At 45.2% G+C, this 22,832-nt stretch overlaps 1 protein-coding gene across 2 annotated transcripts in view; it reads left to right on the top strand.

Moving 5' to 3' along the window:
• The window catches only part of TBXAS1 (thromboxane A synthase 1), a 135,608-nt gene that overhangs the window by 65,721 nt on the left and 47,055 nt on the right, over window positions 1-22,832 (top strand). For both annotated transcript variants that reach the window (XM_019653250.1, XM_019653251.1), the window contains 3 exons: window positions 4,624-4,740; window positions 19,209-19,297; window positions 21,069-21,217. In XM_019653250.1, the coding sequence (XP_019508795.1) occupies window positions 4,624-4,740; window positions 19,209-19,297; window positions 21,069-21,217 (355 nt within the window). The remainder of the gene's footprint in view (window positions 1-4,623; window positions 4,741-19,208; window positions 19,298-21,068; window positions 21,218-22,832) is intronic.

A 22,832-nucleotide genomic window follows, 5' to 3' on the forward strand; every position in this document is an offset into this window, starting at 1 on the left:
CAGCTAATGGAAGGAAGTACAGTTCCAAGCCTGTGGTTTCCTCCTCCTTGGTGGAAAAAATGCTAGAAACGCTATCAGGCAGGGCCACCGGAGCCCATATCATGCCTCGGTCCAAATTAGAAGAGGCTCCCCTTCCACCAGCTGATGCCGGGTAGGCAGATGGAGCCCAAGCTGGGTGTAGCCCCCCATGTGCCTCCTGAGCTAGCCCCCTTGAGCTGTGGACACAACACACAGGCTTACTTGGAAGCCATACTCTCAGGCCAGTCACAGCCAGAAGCAGAAAGAGGGAAGATCTTGTGATCTTATTACCATCTTCTTCTACTGGCAAAGGCTGAATGGATGAAAATCGTCCAGTGGGAACGGAACACTTACTATTTCAAAGCACCAGACTATATACCCTGGTTGAAATCTTTGCACAGCAGTAGTCAGATGTTGAAAACAGCGTATGTTCTCAGGTACAGAATTTGGGGTTATCCCAGAGTTTTTGCTGAGGGGCAGTGCAAGATGCTTCCCACACTCAGGTGAGGAGAGAGACAGGTGGTTCCCTGGAACTTCGTCAGTCGTGCCAGGTTGTGTGACAATGAGACAGTTCGTAACAGTGGATCTGGCCTTTCTGGAACCATGGCACACTTTCTGACATGATAGCTTTGAACCCTACTTGACATACTCAATGCTAAACAAGTTGGCAATCCTCGCACCATGACCGAAGTATAATAGTATCTCACTCTGTTTACCTGCAGCTCTGTGTGGCTGTCTGAGAACCGCTGACTGCCATGCCAGGGCATCCCAGAGATCGCATAGATCTTGAGTCAACATCCTGGCAGGTTCCAGGAGACAAGAAAACTTTTTGGGGGTTATGGCTTCATATTCTATTATTACTCTTATGCCTTCTTCATAATAACAGGCACACTCAGTGATAGCAAAAATGAATGCATTGCATGTGTTTTGCAGCACTCTGGGAGGCATTGGTGGCTCGTAGGCAGTTCTGCCAGGTCAGTTGAGAATCACGGGTCTGGCCCATGATAAACACCCAATTAATGGCTGCTCTGTTCACGTGAGCACAGAATGCCAAGGTGTTGGTTTTCTTTAATAATTTGCTCCACAGGATTGTGTAAGTCTTCCAAGTTTAAAGTTTATGCTTAGCTGGTCTAATAAGAAGTTAGCCTCTATTTTAAGAGATCTTAATTGAAAAGATAAACACAACCAAGTGTCCAAGGGAAGCTTAGTAGGGGGGCCATGAGGCTGCTACTGAACCATTGCTGCTGATCAGGATGGTGTTTCCTAACAGCTGGCAAATTACCCCAAAATTAATGAAATGATGTGAAAAGCATTTTAAGTATAAGATCAACAAATGTTGGTTATACACCACCCCATCTCCACCCTCCAACTCAACAGTGAGTCCCCTGAGAGCAAGAATTCCTTTCTTTGTCTTGATAGTTTCAGTGCTAGCATAGTACCTGGCACATAGTAGGTGCTCAATAAATGTTCACAACTTGATAACACTGTGACTGACAGTATTTTAGTTGAGGGAGAGGATGACTTCCAGGTATGGTGTTTGGGTTAGAATAGGTTTTTAAAGCTTTCTTTTCTTTTCTTTTCTTTTTTACTGTGGCCTACAGCAAGAAACACATTTCACATCATGACACAGAATTCTCTCTCACTCTCTTTCTCTCTCACCTACCTTGAATAAAAATTTAACAAAACACCCTTCCTTTGTAAAACACTCCTCCATATTGCTACTCTGTTCTATTTCTTGTTTCCCTTTCTTTTCTTTTCATTTTTTAATGCTAGTCGCCACCCACTACATTGATTTCATGACTGGTTATTGGCTGCAGTCTGGAAACCACTGGCCAGAGCAACTGACGGTGCCTTTGCCGAGACTCGGGTCACAGGGCTAGGCTGGCAGACAAGAGGCTAGAAAGCCCTGTTTCCCTGGTCTCCTTTCCTGAGACCAGCACTCCTTTCCTGCCCCAACACTCACAGTCCTGCCCCCAGCACACTTCCCGGTCCCACCCTCATTGATTTGGAGGAGAGTGCTCTGTACTTTTCAAGGCATCACTTAGCAAATCTAATCAATTATTATGTGTAGACAGGGCTGAGGGAAGGGGATGGGGAGTTATTGTTCGATCAGCACAGAGTTTCAGTTTTGCACGGCGAGAGAGTTCTGTGGATGGATGGCGGGGATGGTTGCACAACAAGGGGAATGTACTTCATGCCACTGAACTGTATGCTTAAAAATAGTTAAGATTGTACATTTCACATTATGTGTATTTTGCCACAAGTAAAAATGTGTGTAAGTAGACTAAAAAAATAACCTGGAGGGGTCTTCTGGAGAGGAAGTCTCAAGGTTGGAAGAGTTCTTCAAGGTCATTTAGACAAAACACCCCTGGACACTCAAGCCTCCCGAGCAGAATGACTTAGAAGCGGGTATAGTCTCCAGTGATGGGGTTTCATCGCTCAGGGCAGGTTATTGTATCTTTGAACAATTCTGACCTTGGACTGTTGGGGAGCTCTCCTTTAGATGAGCTGGAACTTTCCCTGTAGTTTCTTGTATTAAACCCAATTGTATCCCTCAGGTCACAAAAACAACCTAAATATCCTTTTCCACGTAATACGCATTCAATACGTATTTTTTGAGCATGTAATAAGTACCACTCTCTGATGTCCCCAGTTTTCTCTCTCCAGCCAAACATCCCAACGCCTGACAACTATTTTGTATGACATTTCGTGTCCCCTCATCATCCGACGACTCTTCTGAAATGACAAATTTGCTGCTCTCCCTCTTATAGTATGACATCTAGAAATGAACATATTCTAACCAATGCCCACAAAAGCTTTCCATCAAAAAAAAAAAGTGGAGAATTTTAATGGGAGCTGTAGGCTGAGGGGAGAGCACAGACATGGCAGGTGGGTGAGGGAGAGCTCTGAGGGCTATACTGACATATCGCACAGAGGGCTAGATTTGTTCTCCAGGTGCGAGATGAAAAACATCTTGGATCCCATCCATAGGTCTGAAGGATAGATACAAAATTCAGTCAATCTTGGCTCTTACCTCTAATTTATTCTGTTTCATCAGGACCCCGTAAACTACCACCCAGCTCTCCTTGGAGTGAAATGCTTTATTATATGCAGCGCTGCACAGGGCTGGGTGTTTGCCAATACATAAATATCCATAATGTATGATTTTCTCCTTTGGCTCTGGAACCTAAACACATGGGTTAGGTTCCCAAAACTCCATAAACCCACAATTCTGTAGGGTGACCATGGTGTTCCTAAAGAATTTCATTCTAAATATAGAGAGGTATTCCTCTGCAGAAAAAACTATCCCTGCAATTCGGTTCTAATATATAATTAAATCCTCCCCAGATACTTTGCAGTTATGTTTTATAGCTTATTTTGAGTGTTCATATTTTATCAGAAAATTATAATTTTCCTCCAAATAGGAGTTTTCACAAGGCGTTTGAATTATGATCGCTGGCTTCATGTTTCAGCTATAATTAAAACAGTGCAAAGAAATAGTGAAACCATACATTACATGTGGCGCTAAAGAGCGCTCGGTCCTCCACTCCCCCACCCCTCACGCCCTGCAGCCCCAGAGCTAGGGGCTACTCTGACCAACCCTGGGGGGCCCAGTTTTGACCACTTGGTGGTTGTAGCTGGTTTTAAAAAGGAACAGAACAGTCGGGAAGAAGAGATAAAGAGGCCTCATCCTTTGCATGCTTCCAGACTCCGTGTGAATATCTCCTCCTCCAAGAAGCCTTCCTGACCGTTTAGACCGCTATCATTTTCTCACCTCACCCTACTTTCTCCCTTCATAACACTCACTTTCTCATGAACAGTAATGATATCTGTTTGTTAGTTTATGAGCTTATTTGTCTGCTTCCCAATTACACGACCAACTCCTTGAGGGTCAAAGCAATGTCTTCATTATTCAACACTGTATGCCAACTCCTTGCATATATTAGATCTGCAACAAATGTTTGCTGAATAAGATGAATGAATGAATGAATGAATGAATGGAGAACCCAAAAACATCGTGACAGGAGTTCTCTTGGAAGCAGCTCTGTTGGGACACACTTCTGAAGGACTCTCCTTTTCCCCTTCCCCTGTCTCCCCCACAGTCCCCACCTTATCCCCGCACACGCACATAAACACACATCAAGGACCCAGATACACGAGTCTGTCAACTACCAGCCGAACCAGACCAATCTAGCCTCACAAGACCCCTTGCCACAAAGTTCAGACCTGAAACTTCATCCCAGGAAAGGCTAGCCCATCCCAAGAAGCCTGCTGTTTGGTCCTCAGGGAGCCCCGCCTCCATACGGGGACTGCAGCACACATAGAACCGCTGAGTTATTTATACCGTGACGACCACACTGCCATGGGGGAGAACTGGGCCAGCAGAGTTGCTCCATCTGCTCCCCATAGCCGCTGGCCATTCATTTTTGGATCGTTGTCCCTCACTCTTTGGAGCCTTCTTCTATATCCTTGCAAGAGACATCTCCTCACTTGTTCGTCCCTAGTGGACTTTTAACTAGAGTGTTTATCACAGATCTAAATATGCTGCCACCAAGGTGGCTACGGCTCTCGTGTCCTAACCTTCTGCTTGTTGCTTTCCATCAGGTATCAGGTTTGGAATCCAAACCGGTATTGGACAGCATCCTATTTTTACGGGACAAAAGATGGGAAGAGGTCAGAGGCGCCCTAACTTCTGCTTTCAGTCCTGAAAAGCTGAATGAGGTAAGACAGAAAACAGACACTTTCTTTCTTCTCTCCAATATGTGACGGAGCGCTGGTTTACATTGCATTACTTGTCCAGGTGGCATAACGCAATGCCTTGCCCGCTGGGGCGTTCAGACTTCCCTATTCTGCAAAAAGCACAGGATACTATATCGGGGTGTCTTCTATCTCTCCAGACTCCCACATTCCCGGTGTCACGAATCAAGTGAGTCAACAAGCACTTGTGGCACCCCTGCTATGTCCTGACACTCTCCCCACAGGCACTGTGGGGGCCCCCCCAGGAGAAAACTGGAGCAGTGCGCCTCATAGTTCCTGTATAATGGGTCAGCTGGGGATCCTGTGAAAATGCAGATTCTGAGTCAGAAGGTCTGGGGTGAGGCCTGAGATTCTGCATTTCTAGCAACCTCGCAGGAGATGAGGATGCTTCTAAACAGTGAAGCAGCCCTTACCTAGCAAGGAACCAGAGAACAGCCTGAAACAAAGGTGAGCTGTGAGTCGAGTCTGCAATAGGGATGAGATGGCCATAAGTTACTGGGCAGGAGTCAGAATGTTCCTGGAAGAAGTCTAGGGGTGCAGGCATGCCCTGGTTACCCTTCCTGGCCAAGTCAGAGGGATGAACGGCACCCTCAACATGCTGCCAGCCCCTTAAGGCCCCGGGCTCCCTCCTCCCCCACCCAGTGACCTGCCCCTCTCTACCAGCTGTTTGTCCTTTTCTCCCAGCTGAGTTCTCTCACACCTGATCCTCACTGATGACCCCACCATTGTGGGTCTGGCTTTGGTTTCTGTTCGAATTCTGCAGCAACTCAGGAGTGAGCACTTGAGCCCTTCTCGTGTGAAGCAGCCAAGCGACTGCCTCGCTTTGAGGCCCAGGTTCATGGGCACGTGACCTTCCAGAGCCATCCACCACATCTCGCTGTTCCAAAATGCCTGGGCTTGGAGTGGCCGGTCTTCGGCTCAATAAATGAAAGCTACTCGTAGCTTAAACTCAAGATGCTCACCGTATGGTCCTGTTTAATTCCTATAAATCTTCTGAAGTCCCCCAGAAGAGAGGGTCCTGTACCTCCTAATTAACCCCATCCAACTAAACTCACTCAGAAACCAGTGATTCTGCCCATCTTCAATGAGGTTTTGATTTGCATTTCCACAGCAGCCTGTGGTATTTGAGGGTAGCGGGTGAGCTCAGTTTACAGTACCAGCAAACATGCTCCCAGCTCTTAGGGTGTGTCAGCCACCGTCCTAAGGGGTTCCTGTTCGTTTTAACACACTGAGCCTTCACCACATCCCTGTGAGGTAGACACTCTTATCTCACCTTCATTTTACAGATGAGGGAACTGCGACACAGAGAGATTTACTAACATGTCCCATGGAACACTGCTAGTAAGTGGCAGAGCCAAGATTTAGGATCAACTCCAGAGTACTCTTAACCTCTCCGTTCGACTGCTTCTCTTACCCACGGTGGTTTTCAAACGCTTTCTGTAGCTCCCTAGGACTTGTCCCAACAATTGTCTGGAAGGTAGGGGAAGGGAAGTGGAGCAAATGTGGCCCTGTGGAAACCCATGGGAGTCAGAAGCAATGCTTCTGTTTTCTGCCTAAATTTGGAACCAACTGCGGTATGGAAACAGGTTTCAGGCAGAGGCAATACAAACTTTTCCTTTCTTACTGGTAAAGCGCTTTGAGAAATGGGGCTCAGCCATCTGGTTCTGTGAGCTCGCTAACGCTTCACCCGGAATGTGAAGGTTGCAGCCTCCCCCACAGGAGGGCGGCAGAGAGTACACACCCCAAATCCCGTTAGGGCAGGCCCGCGCATGCTCAGTGCCTTCTTCCCGGGCCCCAATAGGATAAGGGAGGGCGTGGAGAGCAGAAGGCAGGCTGGCAGTGTTGCTCAGATGCAGCCCCTCCCTCAGCCACAGGTACACAATGGAATCACCTGGGGAGCTTTGAAAACCATTGCTGTCTGCGTCCCACATTTACAAAGTTCTGGTTAAATTGGTTTGGTTTGGAGTGCAGCCTGGGTTTGAGGGTTTTTACAGCTCCCCAGGTGGTTCTATGTAAACCCTGAGCTGGGAACTACCACTAGTTCCCTGCAAGGAAACACAAGGAAACATCCTGCTTCGGCTGCAGCAATGAGCCCTGCTCCACATTTAACCATGCTGGATACTGAGGTTTCATGTAAGAATTTGTCTGAAGGAAAGGCCTGCTTCTTTTAAAAGTTGCAAAGCACTGTTCTGACCACCTGGACAAGTAAGAAGGGGGACCCCTTTATTACCACTAGTCACTAAAATGTTGAGTTAACCACAAGAAGGGGAAGAGAGGAAAAGTAGGTAAACCAAGGGTTGTCATCACTAGTTCAAACATGGTGCCCCCTATTTCTTTATTCATGAGTAAACAATGGTGTGACAGCACTACCGAGGCAGAAAGGATCTCATCATTTGTTAAAAAGGAATTGGTGAAGTGTACCTTATTGAAAAACAAGTAAGAAAGGTAAGTTTTCTTGGCCGTCTTGAGCTACATTTCTTTGGGGGGGGGGAATGACTCTTATTCGGGTCTAGATTCCTTTAGTACCTTACAGGGTATATTCCAATAACTGATACAATGTCATATCCCAAACAAATCCAGTGCTCCTGGGATCCAAAGCATTTTCTCCTTCTGATTCAGAGATCGAATTCTTAGCGCCTGAATTACGGTAGTGGCAGAAAACAGAATTCCTCGAAGTGGTTCATGGCACTAGGGGGAGGGGGAGGAGGAAGCAATTTCATAGACACAGATTCCCTGGGTTTTGCTTCAGGTCTAGCCCATTGTTTAATATATACTACCAGTCAACTTAAAACTCCATTGAAAACCACCTTTGTACTCCATGTAGTTCAATTTAGGTTCTTGGGTTTCCATTTGAAAAGATACCATTCCCGGGGCAGGGAGAGTCACCTTTCTCCCTGCCTCTGGAGAATTTAGACCTTGGTGAGTTTAGACCTGGGAGACATCTAAATAGATGTATCAAGGAGAAGTTGACTGCAGTTCTGGAGCTCAGGAGAGAAGGGTAGGAAAGATGGTCATCAAAAACAAACATGGGTGAGGTCACCCCGGGAGTGGGTATAGCATGAAAAGAGGATGCTGGGGAGAACCATATTGAAGTGAGGAGCAGAGGAGAAACCCACAAAGAAGACTCAGAAAGAACAGCCTGAAATAGAAATCCATGAGCTTGGGGAAGGGGAAAAGCATTTCAAGGAAGGAAGGAGGTGTTAAATGCTGCTTAAATAGAAACATGAGAACTAAAAAATATTTGACGAAGATAATATTTTTCAAACGTTAAATCAATGTATGTGTTTCATGCTCCATAAATCGTGTCCCCTGTGGGGCTGGCCGAGTGGCTCAGTTGGTTAAGAGCTTGCTCAAGAGTGCGAGCTCTGAGCAACAGGGTCGCCGGTTCGATTCCCAGCCCGAGCTGAGCTGCCAACAGGTGGCAGGATGGCTCAGCTAAAAAAAAAAAAATTGTGTCCCCTGTGATTTTCTCTCCCCCACTGAATCAATGGCGCTCACTGCTTTAGAAGGAGGCAGTGGGTGCTGTCCAGAACAAGGAAGTCATTGCTTAATTTGGAACGGCACCTCAGGCTTTCTTGATCCATACTGAGACGACGGTCTTGGAAGCCAAGCTTTGGTAGGAGAGAAAAGAGTGTTCCTAATTCCAGAAGCAGCTCCTCTTTGCATATGAAGAGCAAAGTTTGGGGCTCTGGGCACAGACTCTACACACCAAGGTGTAGACAGGATAGAGGCTATGAGAAGAGGGTGGTTTCTGTCCTGTGGAAGATGGGGGAAGGGGAGGAAGAGGAGAGAGCAGGCTGCCAGACACGAGTGTTCCTGACTGCCTCCTTCCCCACCCTTCTGCTTTCTGGATGCTTCTTGGACTTTTTAAACCTCCCATTGGCCTTTCCTCTCGTGGTCACTTGTTCTCAAACCAAGGGCTCGTAACCAAGGGCTGCACCAGAATCACCCAGCACCGTTGTTAAAAATACACAATTCCAACCACCCCAGGACTTGCAAAATGAGAATTCTTAAGGTTGACGGGGCATCTGTGTGTGTTACAAGTTCCCTGGCTTGGTTCTGATAAAAATGAGAACGGGAAGCACTGGTGTTGTGTCTTCATCTTGGTCCCTTGTCCTCAACCACCTCAGACCTGTGGCTTCCCCAGGCTCATAGGAGCTGGGCCCCAGAACACACACCCCGCTTCCCCGCTTTATTTTTTTCTGATACAGCACTGTCATCAGCTGAATTCCATTTACTTTACCTCTTTTTTCTTTATTGTTAACTGCACAGCACTTGGCACATAATGGACACTCAATATTGATTTGCTCAGTGAATGAATGGATGGATGGAAAAGAATCAAAGAAGCGGGAAGCTTTCTACTAAAGGATATGCGTTAGAACTAAGAGAAAAGGGAAATAATTTTATCAAGGTAAAATTAATAAGAGATTGCAACCAATTGTTGGCTTTTTCTTTAGCGAGTCACCAGTACCGTCGTATAGAACTAGGAAAAGGCAGGTCACAAAGACCCTAAGAGGCACCCAGAGGGCCTGGGGCGGAGGCGGCAGAGGTGGGAGAAGCTCAGAGAACCAACAGGACCCTGCACTCCACTCGGCTCCTCAGTCAGTTTCCCCGGAAAAAGCTTTGAAATAGCAACATCTTGTCTTTTCTGAATTCGTAACTAGCTTTTGGATTTTTATTATCAAACTTCAGGGTTTATTCTTGAAACCAAGGTTTGCTTTCCCTTGGAAGTCTGAGGCCTTTTCCTGTGGCACCTTGGCAACTTAAGTCCTTCACCACCTGTGTCTGTGTCATTAATATTCAAAAGGCACCATCTTTTTTTGTGTGGATAGTAGGCTGCCTCCGTCAACAATGCTTGAGTTACTTTAAAATCAGCATTACACCATGGATGCATATTTTAATTTAAAACAAAATTGGTTTTTGGCTTAAGTCGTACCAGGGATAAGATAGAGATAGGGAACCAGTGAAAATTAGATGGACGCGTGCTTGATTTTGGAAGAAGAGGCCATCGAAATCATAGCCCAATGACAGACAAGTTATTGAGATTTATATTAAAGGATGGCTGGGCAGTGCTGAGAAAACAACTGATTGTTTTATTAGGGAAAATTTTGCCCAATTAACCTGCCAGAGTTTTCACCCTGTCCCCTAAAGGATTAATTTTTTTAAAAAGGGCAACCTGTAGATTTACTTAGATTTTTAGAGTCTTTTGCTAGATTCTTTACCAAGGACTATTAATGAGTAACCCTGGGATTGTGTAAAACTTTATTATGGGTCAGGAAGTAAACAGATTTAACTTTAGGAGACAAAACTGGGGCTAAATTAATTTCTTCTCCGAGGGAAATATATAAGTAATAGGATTCCCTGGGGATCCCAGTTAGCACTCATTTTATTTTTAAATTTTATAACTCATTTGGAAAAGGGAGGAAACCAGAAAATCTATACATTTGTTTATTCCTCTAAGCTCCTTTGAGTTGAAAAATATTAAATCAATTGGAGTAGATTGCTAAGGCTGTTCTAAGATGGTATACCTCAGCACTAACGTGGCAGCTAACCTTCAGTATAAGTAAGAATACAATACATTGAGGAGAAAAGCATCTAAACTGTACTTATATGATGATGAACGTCAAGCTACGAATTACCACCAAGGAAAAGGATTTGCTATCACTCAACCTGAAAAGGCCCCATGGTCACACAATTCGGTAAAATATTGCAAACTATCTTCTTACAGCCTCACTATGTACCCTAATATGTTAAAGGTTTAGGAGAGACCTGCCGTGAAGAAATTCGTATAACTGTTTATTCTGGGCTCATATAAGTTTGCAGTAGACAAAAACACGGGTAGTTAACATCATAGTCAGCTATTGGGCACTATGCTTTTGGAAGATTTCATGGGGAACTCCGTTTTCAAGTGCCTCTTGAGCTGAGACCAAGATCCAAACTGGATGGACCCTGAATCCAACCCAACATGGTGGCTTGTATCGTCTCAATCCTCAAAGCCCAATAGGAGTGATGGGCACTTCCTCATTCACCCAGATATCTAAGCTGGTGGTGACTCACTGAGCAGATATAAGAGAACTGGCATACCTGAGGGCCTAAGGCTATGTGTGTGCGTGTCACTCAAGAGTAAATGAGCCAATCGTATCTCTGTGCTTGGGGACTCAGTTAAAGAAAAGTCAGACCAACGAGGAAGGCTGGTATCTCTCACAGTCACTGAAAATCCAGCTCCATGCCTAATTTTTCACTTTCATCCAGATGTTTCCTGTCAGGGAGGCACAGTCAATAATGTATGAATCTTAAAGGCGGAGGCAGATGTGGTTATTATTCCCTCTAGACCTCCCTTGCCTTGGAGAAGACATATTACTAGAGAATGACTACAATTTTTAAAAATTTAAGTTGATACAGCCAGCTTATGAGTAAATGCATAGCGACAACCCTTTCAGTGCAAAAGTCTTCGCAGAATTACAGTCATCATCACAATTTAGTTTGGCCTCTACATTTTCACCGTAAACTCTCAGATAATCACACACAAGGGCTTCTAACACAGAACCCAGCCTTCCAATAACGTTAGAACAAGCAGCTCCTATCTTGGCTGTATCAGCCTCCAGCAGTCTATTTTTAATATTTGCTTTTATTTCTTAATCCTTCCAAACGATAAAAGTGAAAGTCATTAGAACCAAGTGTAGCTGTGGTGATAAATACTCTGGAGTCCAAAAATACATAGTCCCTGCCTGACCAGTTGCCCATTTTCCAGTATGTCTGGGTGTTTATCTAGCAGCAAGAGACCATTATCCTGCGACACAATTGCATTCCACTGACACCTAATCTCCTAATTAAAATCAGTCTAATGATGGACTGTTTAACTTCTGGTTGAAATGTTTCTTGTCCATTTGCATTTAAAAGAAAACACACTCCTCATCACGGGTACCCCATCCTGGGTTATAATTTGGCTTTCCTTTGCCAGAATCGTGTCACTCTGACTTGCCGCTGGATAAATCTAAAAGAGCATCTCAATGTGCCTCCCAGCTTGGCTGTTGCCTGGCAACACCAGCAGCCACCTCCTCATTGGGGCGAGTTCTAATTGGTCACAACTCTTGACAACAGGAGCCACTGACTTATTAAAAATGACACTTGATTATTCACCTAGATGGCTAGAGCTGATACGTATCAGCAGGAAATTTTGCATAAAAATAAGTCATGGATGTTTTTAATATCTGGGTGGCAGAAAAGAAGGTATAAGTTGTGTTAACCGGTATTAATTTTACATCTGCTAGTCACCAATAGAGAGCATTTTCAGGTATTAATTTTCCTATTTTTTAAACCAACAATAATATGGTTAAAAATAATTTCCCATCCCTACTAGCTGACCTTTTATTTATTCAGAAAATCGCCCTCTGACATCAGTTCCAAAACAACATTGCCCACGGGTCTAGGAGTGCCAAAATAGAACAAAACATTACATTCATAAAACTCAACCAATATTTATTAGTTCCTGTCTTTGAGGGGTTTCTAGCATAGAAGGGTAACAAGGTACATACATTCCTACATTATTACCAAGTAGTGGAAAATGGTGAGTTATCAGAAAGCACTTGGGGTGGGGAGGGGGGGTGAGCAGCATTGAAACAGCCCTGAAGATTATGCTGAGTTTTGATAGAGGGAGAAGGTACATTGCAGGTGGAATGCGCTGCAGGAACAAAGGCATCTGGACAAAAAGTACAGGGTGTGTTCGGGGAAGAGAGAAGTACAAACTGGCTGGAACACCGAGTACATGCAAGGGCTTCGTGAGCGAAAGCTGGAAAAGTGGGGTGAGGCACGCAGCGTTCACAGTTCTGTGCCAGGGGGAGTCCTTGGTGTGCACTCCACTGGGAAGCGAAGAGCTACTAAATACTTGGAAGTGGGGGAGTGAGGCAAAGGGGTTCTGTTTCAGCCATTTAGCCTCCAAGGTGCCAGGTGCCCCCCAGACGTGGGGCAAACACTTAACTTCTGGGCAGATGAGCAGAGCTGCACGCTGTACCTCTGGGGGTCTCCACTTTGCCGTGACCCCAAGGAGGTGGCTCCCAGGGGCCATGTTTGATCTCAGGGTGGCAGCCTGCACTTAGGCTCTGTTCTGAATCCCTCTTCATGTGTGACAAATGAGTCACCCAGCCTCCAGACCATCGATGTGTGGGGTCATCTCCGTTTAGAAGTACAAAGTAACGCAGAAGAGGCCCTCTTCTTTTCTCTCCCTGCTCAGGAAATGTGTCTACCCCAGCACTCAGGCTGTCTCCTTTCTCTAAACTTCCAGATGATCCAAAGGCTTAATGGCGTTTGTTTGTTTTTCAAGTTCATGGCATCAGAGCTGCATAGAACGAAATTATAGCCTAGGAGTTAATTAACTGAGGAGCAAAGGGAATGTGCATCCTTCATGTTAGAGGGAAAAAAGCAATAAGCCAGGAGTCAGAAAATCTGGTGTTCTAATTCTCACTTTTACTAAATTATTTGATCACAAAAATAACCAGATCTGTTTTTTGGGTCTATATGTAATTCTGAAGTCGATGTGTCAGAGAGATGCAAAAAGGCTTTCTTAGGGATGGCATGTGTTGGAACAAATAGACAGACCCACTGATCTGACCATTCACTGCCATAAATCCAGGGAATCCGCAAATTCACTGCTCCTTCCACAGTCCCCAACCAACTGTCTCAACCTGGTGCTTAGTGACCTCCTTGGAATCCTAGAATGTCCACGCAAAGGGACTTTATAGCTCATTGTAATTAGCCCCTCATTTGGGGGTGAGGACCCACGTTTAGAGGATTCAAATGAATTGCCCAGAACAAGAGGTGGAACCACCAAGGGTCTCAGGTCTTTCATTCAGGGCCAGCTCCCAGCAAACTGCACGCCATTCATGCTAAGATAGAGCACCTTAATCTGTTGATGTTTTTTGAATGCCTTCAATGTCAAGGTCCTTCAGGGAACATTCAGTCCATCAGTCATCCCATAGATATTTCTAGAGAATTCACCGAATGTGTTGTACTGTGCTAATTCCTGATAGAACAAATACCAAGAACTTCAAAAATACATGACAACACACAAGAGTTGCTACAAGACAGTGACACTGAGAGTGATTATTTTTCTACTGCTGTGTAACAATTACTCCCAAACTTAGCAGCTTAAAACAACAAATCTTTGTTAGCTCCTACTTTCTGTGGGTCAGGAATCCAGGCATGGCTTAGTGGGGTGCCTCTGTCTTAGGGGGGGTCTCTTTGCATAGGATCTAAGTGGCCAGCCTGCTGTAGTCTTACAGGAAGGCTTGACTGGGGGGAAGATGGGTCTTTATGTGTTTACTCACATGGTTCTTGGCAGGATTCAGTTCTTAATGGGCTTTGGAAAATAGGATAAGAAGCTTGTTCTATGACCTTCAGTCAGTGGAAATCTCCAAAGGGTTGCAGCAAAACATTGCTCAGATAAGTATTTTTAGAATGCCGATCTGGTGACTATATACAGGATGGATTGGAAAATAAAAAGACAGGAGATAAGGAGGCTCTTTCAAAAACAAAAAAAAATTAGTGCAACTATGTGCCAGGCACTGTACAAGGTACTAAGCCTACAAAGATGCTTAAGATATGGTCCTTGTTCTCACGAAGCAGGACAGCCATATCCCAGGTGACAAGGGGCAAAACGTGAATCAGAGTGGTCCCTGGGGAAATAAAGATGAAGGGACAGATGCAAGAAAGGAAGTGATGGTAACGTGGTGAGGTAAGAAGAGGGGGATCCAATGGGGTGTTGTCTGAGGAATAAGAGAAGAGGGAAGGATGCCAGGCTCCAAAGCAGCCTGGAAGCGTGGGCGTCCTGAAGAGGACGGCTACCATGCTTGGAACGCTCACCGGCTTCTAGTGCTAAACCTTTTGACAACTATGTGGTTTCTTCTTTTGGTCATGACTCTTCCAGGGGGCTACCGTTGTTCCCATTTTTCATATGAAGAAATAAATTTGGCGAGGTTAGATCGTACAACTAAAAAGTGCCAATAAAAGGAAACCTAATAACTGGCCATGGCTTCAAGTGCTTGCTCTGCCCAGGGCCACGTGTATTCAACAAGGTTGGTGTCTTAGCCTTGAGGAAGAAAACTCCAGTGATGAAATTCTGGGGATTACCTTTAGGAGAGAAGAAAGCCTTCAAGCAGGAGAATTTCTTAGTCTTTCTGCAGCATTATCCCATAAGTTGTCTCTTTTGCCCACTCATAAAGCCCTCTCCACCTTCTCAAATGAATTCTTTTGTCCTCTGTCTACACCTTGACTCAGAATTCCTCAGACAATAGTTGGTAAAGATTCCTCTTTTGTTTTTTACTGTGCACTTTAATTACACAGCAAACTCCAGGTGAGCACAGACTTCCACCCTTAGGGAATTTCCTTCCCAGGTTGAGGATGGTGCTTTACCCTTGATAGTTAGTGCTAGTTACCAAATAGCTGACCAGCTGTACACTCAACATCATCTATAATGAAGAACACCAATTTGAGAGGTGACAGAAACAAAATGAGAAACTTTCTCAGCAGGCTTGGCTGCTGGACTGTGACCCCCAAGAGAAAAACCATTCCTTAAAAGCCTAAAATATTTAATACACCTTTCTGCCACGCACTGTACAAGGTTCTAAGACTACAAAGATACTTACGATATGGTCATTGTTCTCAAGAAGCAGGACAGCAGCCATATTCCAGGTGACAAGTGGCAATAATAATATTTTATCTGGTTATAAGTGTAACATATGCGCATTATGAAAAAAGTGGGGGAAAAAAACAACAACCTAGAAATCACTCATTATGCCACGAAGATGAAATGTAACATCCAAATGAGAGTCCTTCATTAAGATGTGCGTGATGGTAGCACCGAGCTCATCTGCGCGTGTGTGTTTGCACAAGCCACCTATGCCTGCTTGTCTGCAAATCTAGGGGAATAACTGCAGGGTTTGTGGATTGTATAAAGATGCTTGCAAACCCATCAAAGAGAGCTTTTGTTTGTATGCACCTCGCGTAAGAGTAAATATTCCGTAACTGCTTGTGTATAATGCAAGGAAGAAAAGCTGAAAGGATGGCTATTGGCCAACGTACAGATCATGCTCTATGGTCTTATAATATTTTCCCTGCACTGCTTTTTAACACATTTTTGATATTACATGCCCCATCTCGTATCACATTAACCCAAATAAAAATGTCATTATCCATTCAGTTCGAAAGACAGCAGGCAGAGTGTGGTAGAAAATTACAACGACGCCAGCCGGCAACAAAGAAATCTAGTCTCAAATCTAGGAACTGATGGTGGACAGCTGGTCTGCCCCCCTTTGCACTGTCCAGGCAGATGACTGATTCAGTATGGATGGACCCCCTCTTTATACACAGGGCATGTGTTCTGAAGAATTGTGTGCAAATCAAATTGTATGTTGTATCCCATTTGGGTATATTCAGGAAGCTTCAAGCTTGATCTCTAAAGAGGCTTCCTTTTAAACAGTATTTCTTTTTTTTTTACTGTGTTACTATTCCTTGGAAATAAATCGAAAAGACATTTTTGTATATGGGATTTTATTAAAGCAGCGTTCACTGTACCACTGAGTTTATTAAAATAATGGAAGGACTGTTGCCAGTGAAGCCAATCATAGAAACGCAGCTTAGATGGTACTGAGTTCACCAAACATTAAGGTGGTCTGAGATTTCTGGAGAGTAACAGCCCAGGAGCCATTATAAGTGACCCATTACACATACCTTTGTACTGATGGGTTATTAAATTGATGACTTGTGAGAATTCAGAAAAGAATTCAGTAGTCATGAAGAGGCCACATAGAATTACCAAGAGTAAATCAGGATAGCCATCTTCATTTCTTTTTTGAGGGGACTTCAGGATGGATAGATGGGGGAAAATACATTTCTGGTTTTGGCAAAACCTTTAACAATGTCTACCCCCGGTCACTTATGGATAAGATGCTGCTTGGCTACAAATTCACTTAGGTTCATGCACAGCTGGCCGACGAGCTGGAAACAGCGATCATGACCAATCCTGCGGCGACCTGAAGTGGTAGTCTAGTGGAGGGCCATAAGCTCTGTGTTTGGTCCTGTATATATTGACAAGCTGAATGAAGGTTTAGAAGGCACACTTGCCAAATTTCAAAAAGGAGTAACCATGATGCAAGAGATGGGATTTGAATGCACGCGCACACCCCCTGGCCCACCCACACCAAGTACAAACACCCCGGTGCTCTAAGCCCTTATGGGTTCATGAGCAGAAAACCCCTTTTCTCAGGATTTCCTCTCCAAATATGCCCTCCAAGAGTTTTGGCAACGAGGGAGGGTCTCAGATGCTCTGCCATTTTCTCCACTGGGTGTGTGGGTGTGTTCTGCTCAGCTGCCCACAGATGCTGCCCAGGCCACTGTGCCTGACCTGGGAACCCACGCAGCTCTGAGTGCAGACCACAGCTCGCTCACTCTCGTGCCTCAGGAATGACCTCTCCGCTTCTCAGGACCAACTCCTTCAGAGAGGGCTCCCACAGCCAGCAGCTGGACCCCCGGTGACACAGTCCTTTCCTTACACCCCAGAGCACATGGGGCTGGCTTGGAGGGAGGTGTGGGAAGCAAGGGGTCCAACAAAGCCATGTGTCCCTCCACCTCAGCCAACAGCCACTCAGTCTGCCCCACTCTGCCAGACTTCTCCAGCCACCTGAATGTTTCTGGGCAGTTAAGACATTGCTCTGCTCAGAACATGTGGCAGGACAACATTTTACAGCAACATAAGTAACAGTACATGTAAAGCCGTCCTAATGAATGGACTCCGAAAGGTCAAAAAATCAACTGCACTTGATGATTCATGGGGAAAGACATCATGACTTTGGTTGACCCGAACCTCAATATTTGCCTGTGTTATGTGTCTTCTGAAAAAAGTCAACATAACCTGGCTTTGCGACTCACGTTGCAAAGAAATGGTCTATTTAGGATTTACGTGATTGTAACTGAAACGCTGTGTTCCACTTATGGAGCTGCCTTTCAGGTGAGAGAGAGGGAGAGGGGGATGGAAGGAGATTGAGAGAGAGCAAGAGAGGGAAACAAAGAGTGGAGTTGAAGGAACAGAACGCTTCTCTAGGAGATGATAAGAACCAGCAACTGCTGTCTGAGTGTTTGGGGAGCTGGCACGTGGAAGAGGACAGAAATGAAACCAGCAAGAGTTTACAGAGGGAGTCAGGTTTTGCGTCAATACAACAACATACCTTCTAACAAGTAGATCACATTGTAGAACTTTTCCCAATGCATCATGACTTTACAAGCAAAGACAGGGTCTTATGTAATCATTAAAACTCATTCATTCATTCATTCATTCAACAAATACTTATGTGCCAGGCACTGTTCTAGACGCTGAGGACCCAAAAATGAACAGACAAAAGTCTTCCCCGTCCTCAGAAACTTATATCCTAGTGTCAAACAGGTAAAATCCAAACAGAGGTAACATTTCAAAATATGTTTTCCGTAAGACATGTTCAGAACAATGTATTACAGTGTGTTACTTTAACTATGATGTTATTCTAGAACACATGCTGGTTAAAATGGCTCCCCTTAACATTTCTGGTTTGGTTTTGCACACATACAGGAGAGAATGAAAGGTCATGTGGAGTCCCGTCAGGCTCCACAAGAATTCCATCCACTCAAGCCAGCCCGTAGAGGTCAAAGTGGGGGGCAGCCAAAAATGAGATCTAAACTTGTTAAGCCGGATAATTAGTTACATAAATGTTCGTAACACCACTTTGTGCATGTGTGTGTGTGTGTGTGTGTTCGAAATTTTGCATCATAAAATATTTTAATATTAAAGAAATTCAGCAACTGTCCCACGTGGACATAGGAGGCCTCTTGAAGTCAAAGGTTCCCTTGTATTTAAAGGTTTAAACAACTTAAGCAGAAATAACCATCCACCAGAAATGCTCTCACAATGACTTTTGTACTGAATAAGAAGTTGAAATGGACAACTTAGGTTCCTTTGACTACTAAGATTCTATACGCCAGTGGAAGACCTAAAGTATAATTGGAATCGAGTAAACATGGATTTGGACCCATTCTAAACATAGTACACGTCGATCGTGGTCTATCTACTCTCTAATGCAAATCCAATGGCATAAATCCGAGTACAGACCTTCACTTCCACCTAAGCACTTAATGATCACTTTCATAATTATTTCACAGTATTTACTCTAAACCCTTTCTTTTTTACTTCAAAAAAGATTGCTTAAGCTGAAATAGACTTTTACAGCTATTGTTATTTTGTGATATTTGTGAATTTTAGCCTTTCCTCTTGAATCTTAGCTGCATGAAAGTTACCTTCGAGACAATGTCCACTTTCCCAGGAAGTACCCCACATCACCTCTTTCTCTGCAGCTAATTTAGGTGTGCTCCCTGCGTGGTGTCCTAATTACACCTTTGTTATCTGCTACCAGGTGACTCCCCTAATCAGCCAAGCCTGTGACCTTCTCCTGGCTCATTTAAACCACTATGCAGAATCTGGGGACGCGTTTGACATCCAGAGGTAAGGGCGCTTGCTACATGGCTACATTACAGACGAGAAATCACATTTTCCAATTGCTGCTTCTTGTAACAGTACATAATTGCTAGACAATTACCTCGGGACCAGCAAACTATGGAAATGCTAGAAGCTCGTAAAAGGATGGGTGGACTAATAAGTCGAAATGAAACCCATATGAAATATGAAGCAAATGTGAGCGAAGTCCAGGGGAGGTGGGGCCTGTTGAATGGAGCCTTGAGTGGGCAGTGGTTTGGGGGTGGACTCGCCCTCTGACCTCTGCAGACCTAGGAGTGGGCAGGATACGCATGGGCCGAAAGGACAGGGTCTTCAGACAAGTCCGTGCATTTCTGCTCCAAGAAAAATGCTTGTGCACCTCTGCCTGGAAGCCATGACTTAGTGGCACTCACCAGATTTAAATGGCTGGTGATCTTGCTTTTCTCCCAGTTGTCCTAAGCTCAGTGTGGCTTACCACACATTAGGAGTATGGTGGGAGTGGCCCATCAGCCAGAAACTGCCTCATTCCTATTATCATTGCTAATAAAATAATAACATAGTCATCACCAGCATTGAAACGCTACCACATTGTAAACAAAATCCTCTCGTACACGTTCTCTCTGGTCATGAGATGCATGAATTGGTGAAAGACAAATTGGGCACAGGAGCTATAAAACCAGAGGAAATAACTCTTAAAACCCTCAACTCTTCAACCATTCAGATCTGATGAAATGACATTCAGTAGTCCAATTGTTGTTTGTGCCATGGCAGGGAAGTGCGTAATCAATTGTAGAAGTGTTTTCCATAAAAGCAGTCAAGATAAAAGAAGTCATCTGGAGATGTCATCTATTCCTTATTGGAATAGATGTTGGCTATAGAATTTATGAAGAAGAGGAACTAAGTGTGTGCCTACATCAAGCCACGAAAATAGACATTTTAATTGTAAACGGATAGGAATACTCAGTGGTTTGCCCTTTTAGAAATAACTTAACTAGACTACTTCGATGAGATAACAAAAAAAAGGATCATTCTAATTTAAATTGGCCATTGGGGGGCGAAGGGGGGGGTGCAGCTTTCCTAGAGTTTAAGAAGTTCACTCTTCCGGAGCTACGGCCAGACCCGTTTCCTGCTGTTTGTTTCTAAAGTGCAATGTGTGTTTTCTGTAATAATATATTCATGAAGCCGGTCCCAAAGTTTGTCTTGTATTTATTTGACTGTGAAGAGCCCTGGTGTTTTGTTTTGTGGAGCTTACGGAAACTGTAAAATCATTAAGAGGAACTGGGGGACAGAGCTAATTAATACAAACAGACAACTGGGTTGTTCATTCATCCGTCACAATTTGCTCTATATAAACTGACCATTATATTCTGGCCTTAGGTGGACTCTGCACAGCTTTGGGGTAATGCACGTAGGATTTGGGTCAACTGTTTTCCCACCTTTGTGGGGAGGAACATATAAAGCACAGTCTTTGGTATTTGACTGTTTCTGGTTGATCATGGCTATGCAAAACCTCCCCTCCCCCAACTTTGTTTAGATCAGCTTTATATTATCAGCTTTATAAAACGTTGTGTTTTATAATATGTCTCCTCCCATATCCTGCTGCCACTGCTCAGAGGGTCTAAGCCCAGTGGGGTCCCCCCACCACCACCACCTCATTTCAGATACGCAGGAAGCCTCCCTGTCAAGCAGGAGGATGAGGGCATTGTCTCTGCAGGAGTGTGTATGAGGGTGGGCCAACTGTGAAGTCCTTTCAAGATTCAAATGGCTCTGTCTCCCATAGGTGCTACAGCTGCTACAGCACAGATGTGGTGGCCAGTGTCGCCTTCGGCACCCCGGTGGACTCCCAAAAGGCTCCTGAGGACCCCTTTGTCATGCACTGCAAGCGTTTCTTTGCTTCCTGTATCCCCAGACCTCTCCTGTTTTTAATCCGTAAGTACAACTCCGGACGAGGGCCGTTGCACTGGGCTACTGGCCCGTGGGCAGACCTGGGACACGTGGGAGGTTCCAGGCAACTCTCAGGACCCAGCCTCTGTCTCTAGGAAAGGGCACTCGTGGAGTCTGCCCTGCAGAGGCCTTGTCCCCCTGGAGCCTCCTAGGCTCTTGTCACCAGCCTGGGGCTGCTTGTGACCTCCACAGGTGGCCCTCGCCTCTCACCACTGCCACAGTGAGAAGAGCAGCCAAGCCCCTTGCTGAGTCTTTTGCATACACTGTTTCCCTTAGTGCTTATAGTCACCCTAGGAGAAAGGGTTTTTCATCCCCATATTACAGATAGGAAAACTGAGGCTTAGAAAGGCAGAGCTGAGACTGGGACCCAAAGCCTTTCATTTTCTTGGGCATATTTCTCCCCACCAGCAAAATCCTCTGCGGAAGCCTTCTCTGCTTGAGGCCCAACACATAGTAAACTAGAAATCATAGGTGATGGGTGGCAAATAGGTTACCGAGTCCTATGGAGACCAGTCGATTTATTTTACTTTAATTTTAGAAGTGGGTTATTACCCCGGCCAATTCCAGTGTCTTCTTGCTTTTATAGACGTATTGTTTTTATTGTTATTTGAGTATTGCCAAAATTGCTAACCATTTGCTGGGCTGGTAAAGTCTATTCTTTCCTTGGTCAGTTTCATTTCCATTTCTGGGTCATTTTCTGTGGAAGCCCCTGCCACCTCCTTCTGCTCCACGCTGAAACTGTAGGAGGGATCAAAGCAGCTTCCTCCTTCACCCCTCACCCCTCCACCCCAGCGGAGTTGCTCCAGCTGAGTCAGCCCCTCTTGCCATCAACCACAGGACAGGTGGTTTGTGGTTCTGCCATCTCACAGCTGCTGCCACTCCTCTGTCTGCCACTCTGAGCCTGCCTCCCTCCTGTGTCACAGTGGTTCAGGATCCATCTCTTGAAAATGGGCAGAGCATCCTGAAACCTCGGTGGGTTCAGAACTGCCCTCCCCAGCCCGGCTTCCGCACAGTGCCCGTGCACAGCAGGGACACTCACTGTGAACACTGAGAAGCTGAACTGAGTCAGGCTCCCCTGCCACCGCCCAGGAGGGGATAAGTTTCCCTGACCCAGGTAGCCCTGTCCCAAGGGCATGGCAGCAATGGCCCAGGCTGCACTTGGCCCAGCAAGGGGGGTACCCACAGGGGATGGGGCTATCATCCTTGTCAGCTACTGCAGTGGCAGCTCTTAGGGATGATTCAGGTGGTAGCTCTGGGGACAATTATCTAGCATGTGTGTGTGTGGGGGGGGGGGCAGGGGAATGGGGGATGGAAATGACCGGAAAGTTAAGAAAGTAGATAAGCTTCTAGCACTTGCTCAGACCTGAAACATAGCCTGCCATCTGCTCTTTCTTGAAACACAAAGAGCCTGCGCCCTCATACCTAGGACCTGGAAAATCAATTGATAAGCATGAGATTGACTTCTCAAGGGCCGGGTGGAAGTGGGGATTCACTCAAACGTTTATCAAGTGCTTACAACGTGCAAGGAACGGTGAGGAGTCCAGGAGTGGGATAAGACACAACCCAGGCTCTAAGGAGCAGCAATTTGGGGGCGGGGTGG

This window comes from Hipposideros armiger, unplaced genomic scaffold, assembly GCF_001890085.2.
Source record: "Hipposideros armiger isolate ML-2016 unplaced genomic scaffold, ASM189008v1 scaffold_201, whole genome shotgun sequence".
NCBI lineage: Eukaryota > Metazoa > Chordata > Mammalia > Chiroptera > Hipposideridae > Hipposideros > Hipposideros armiger.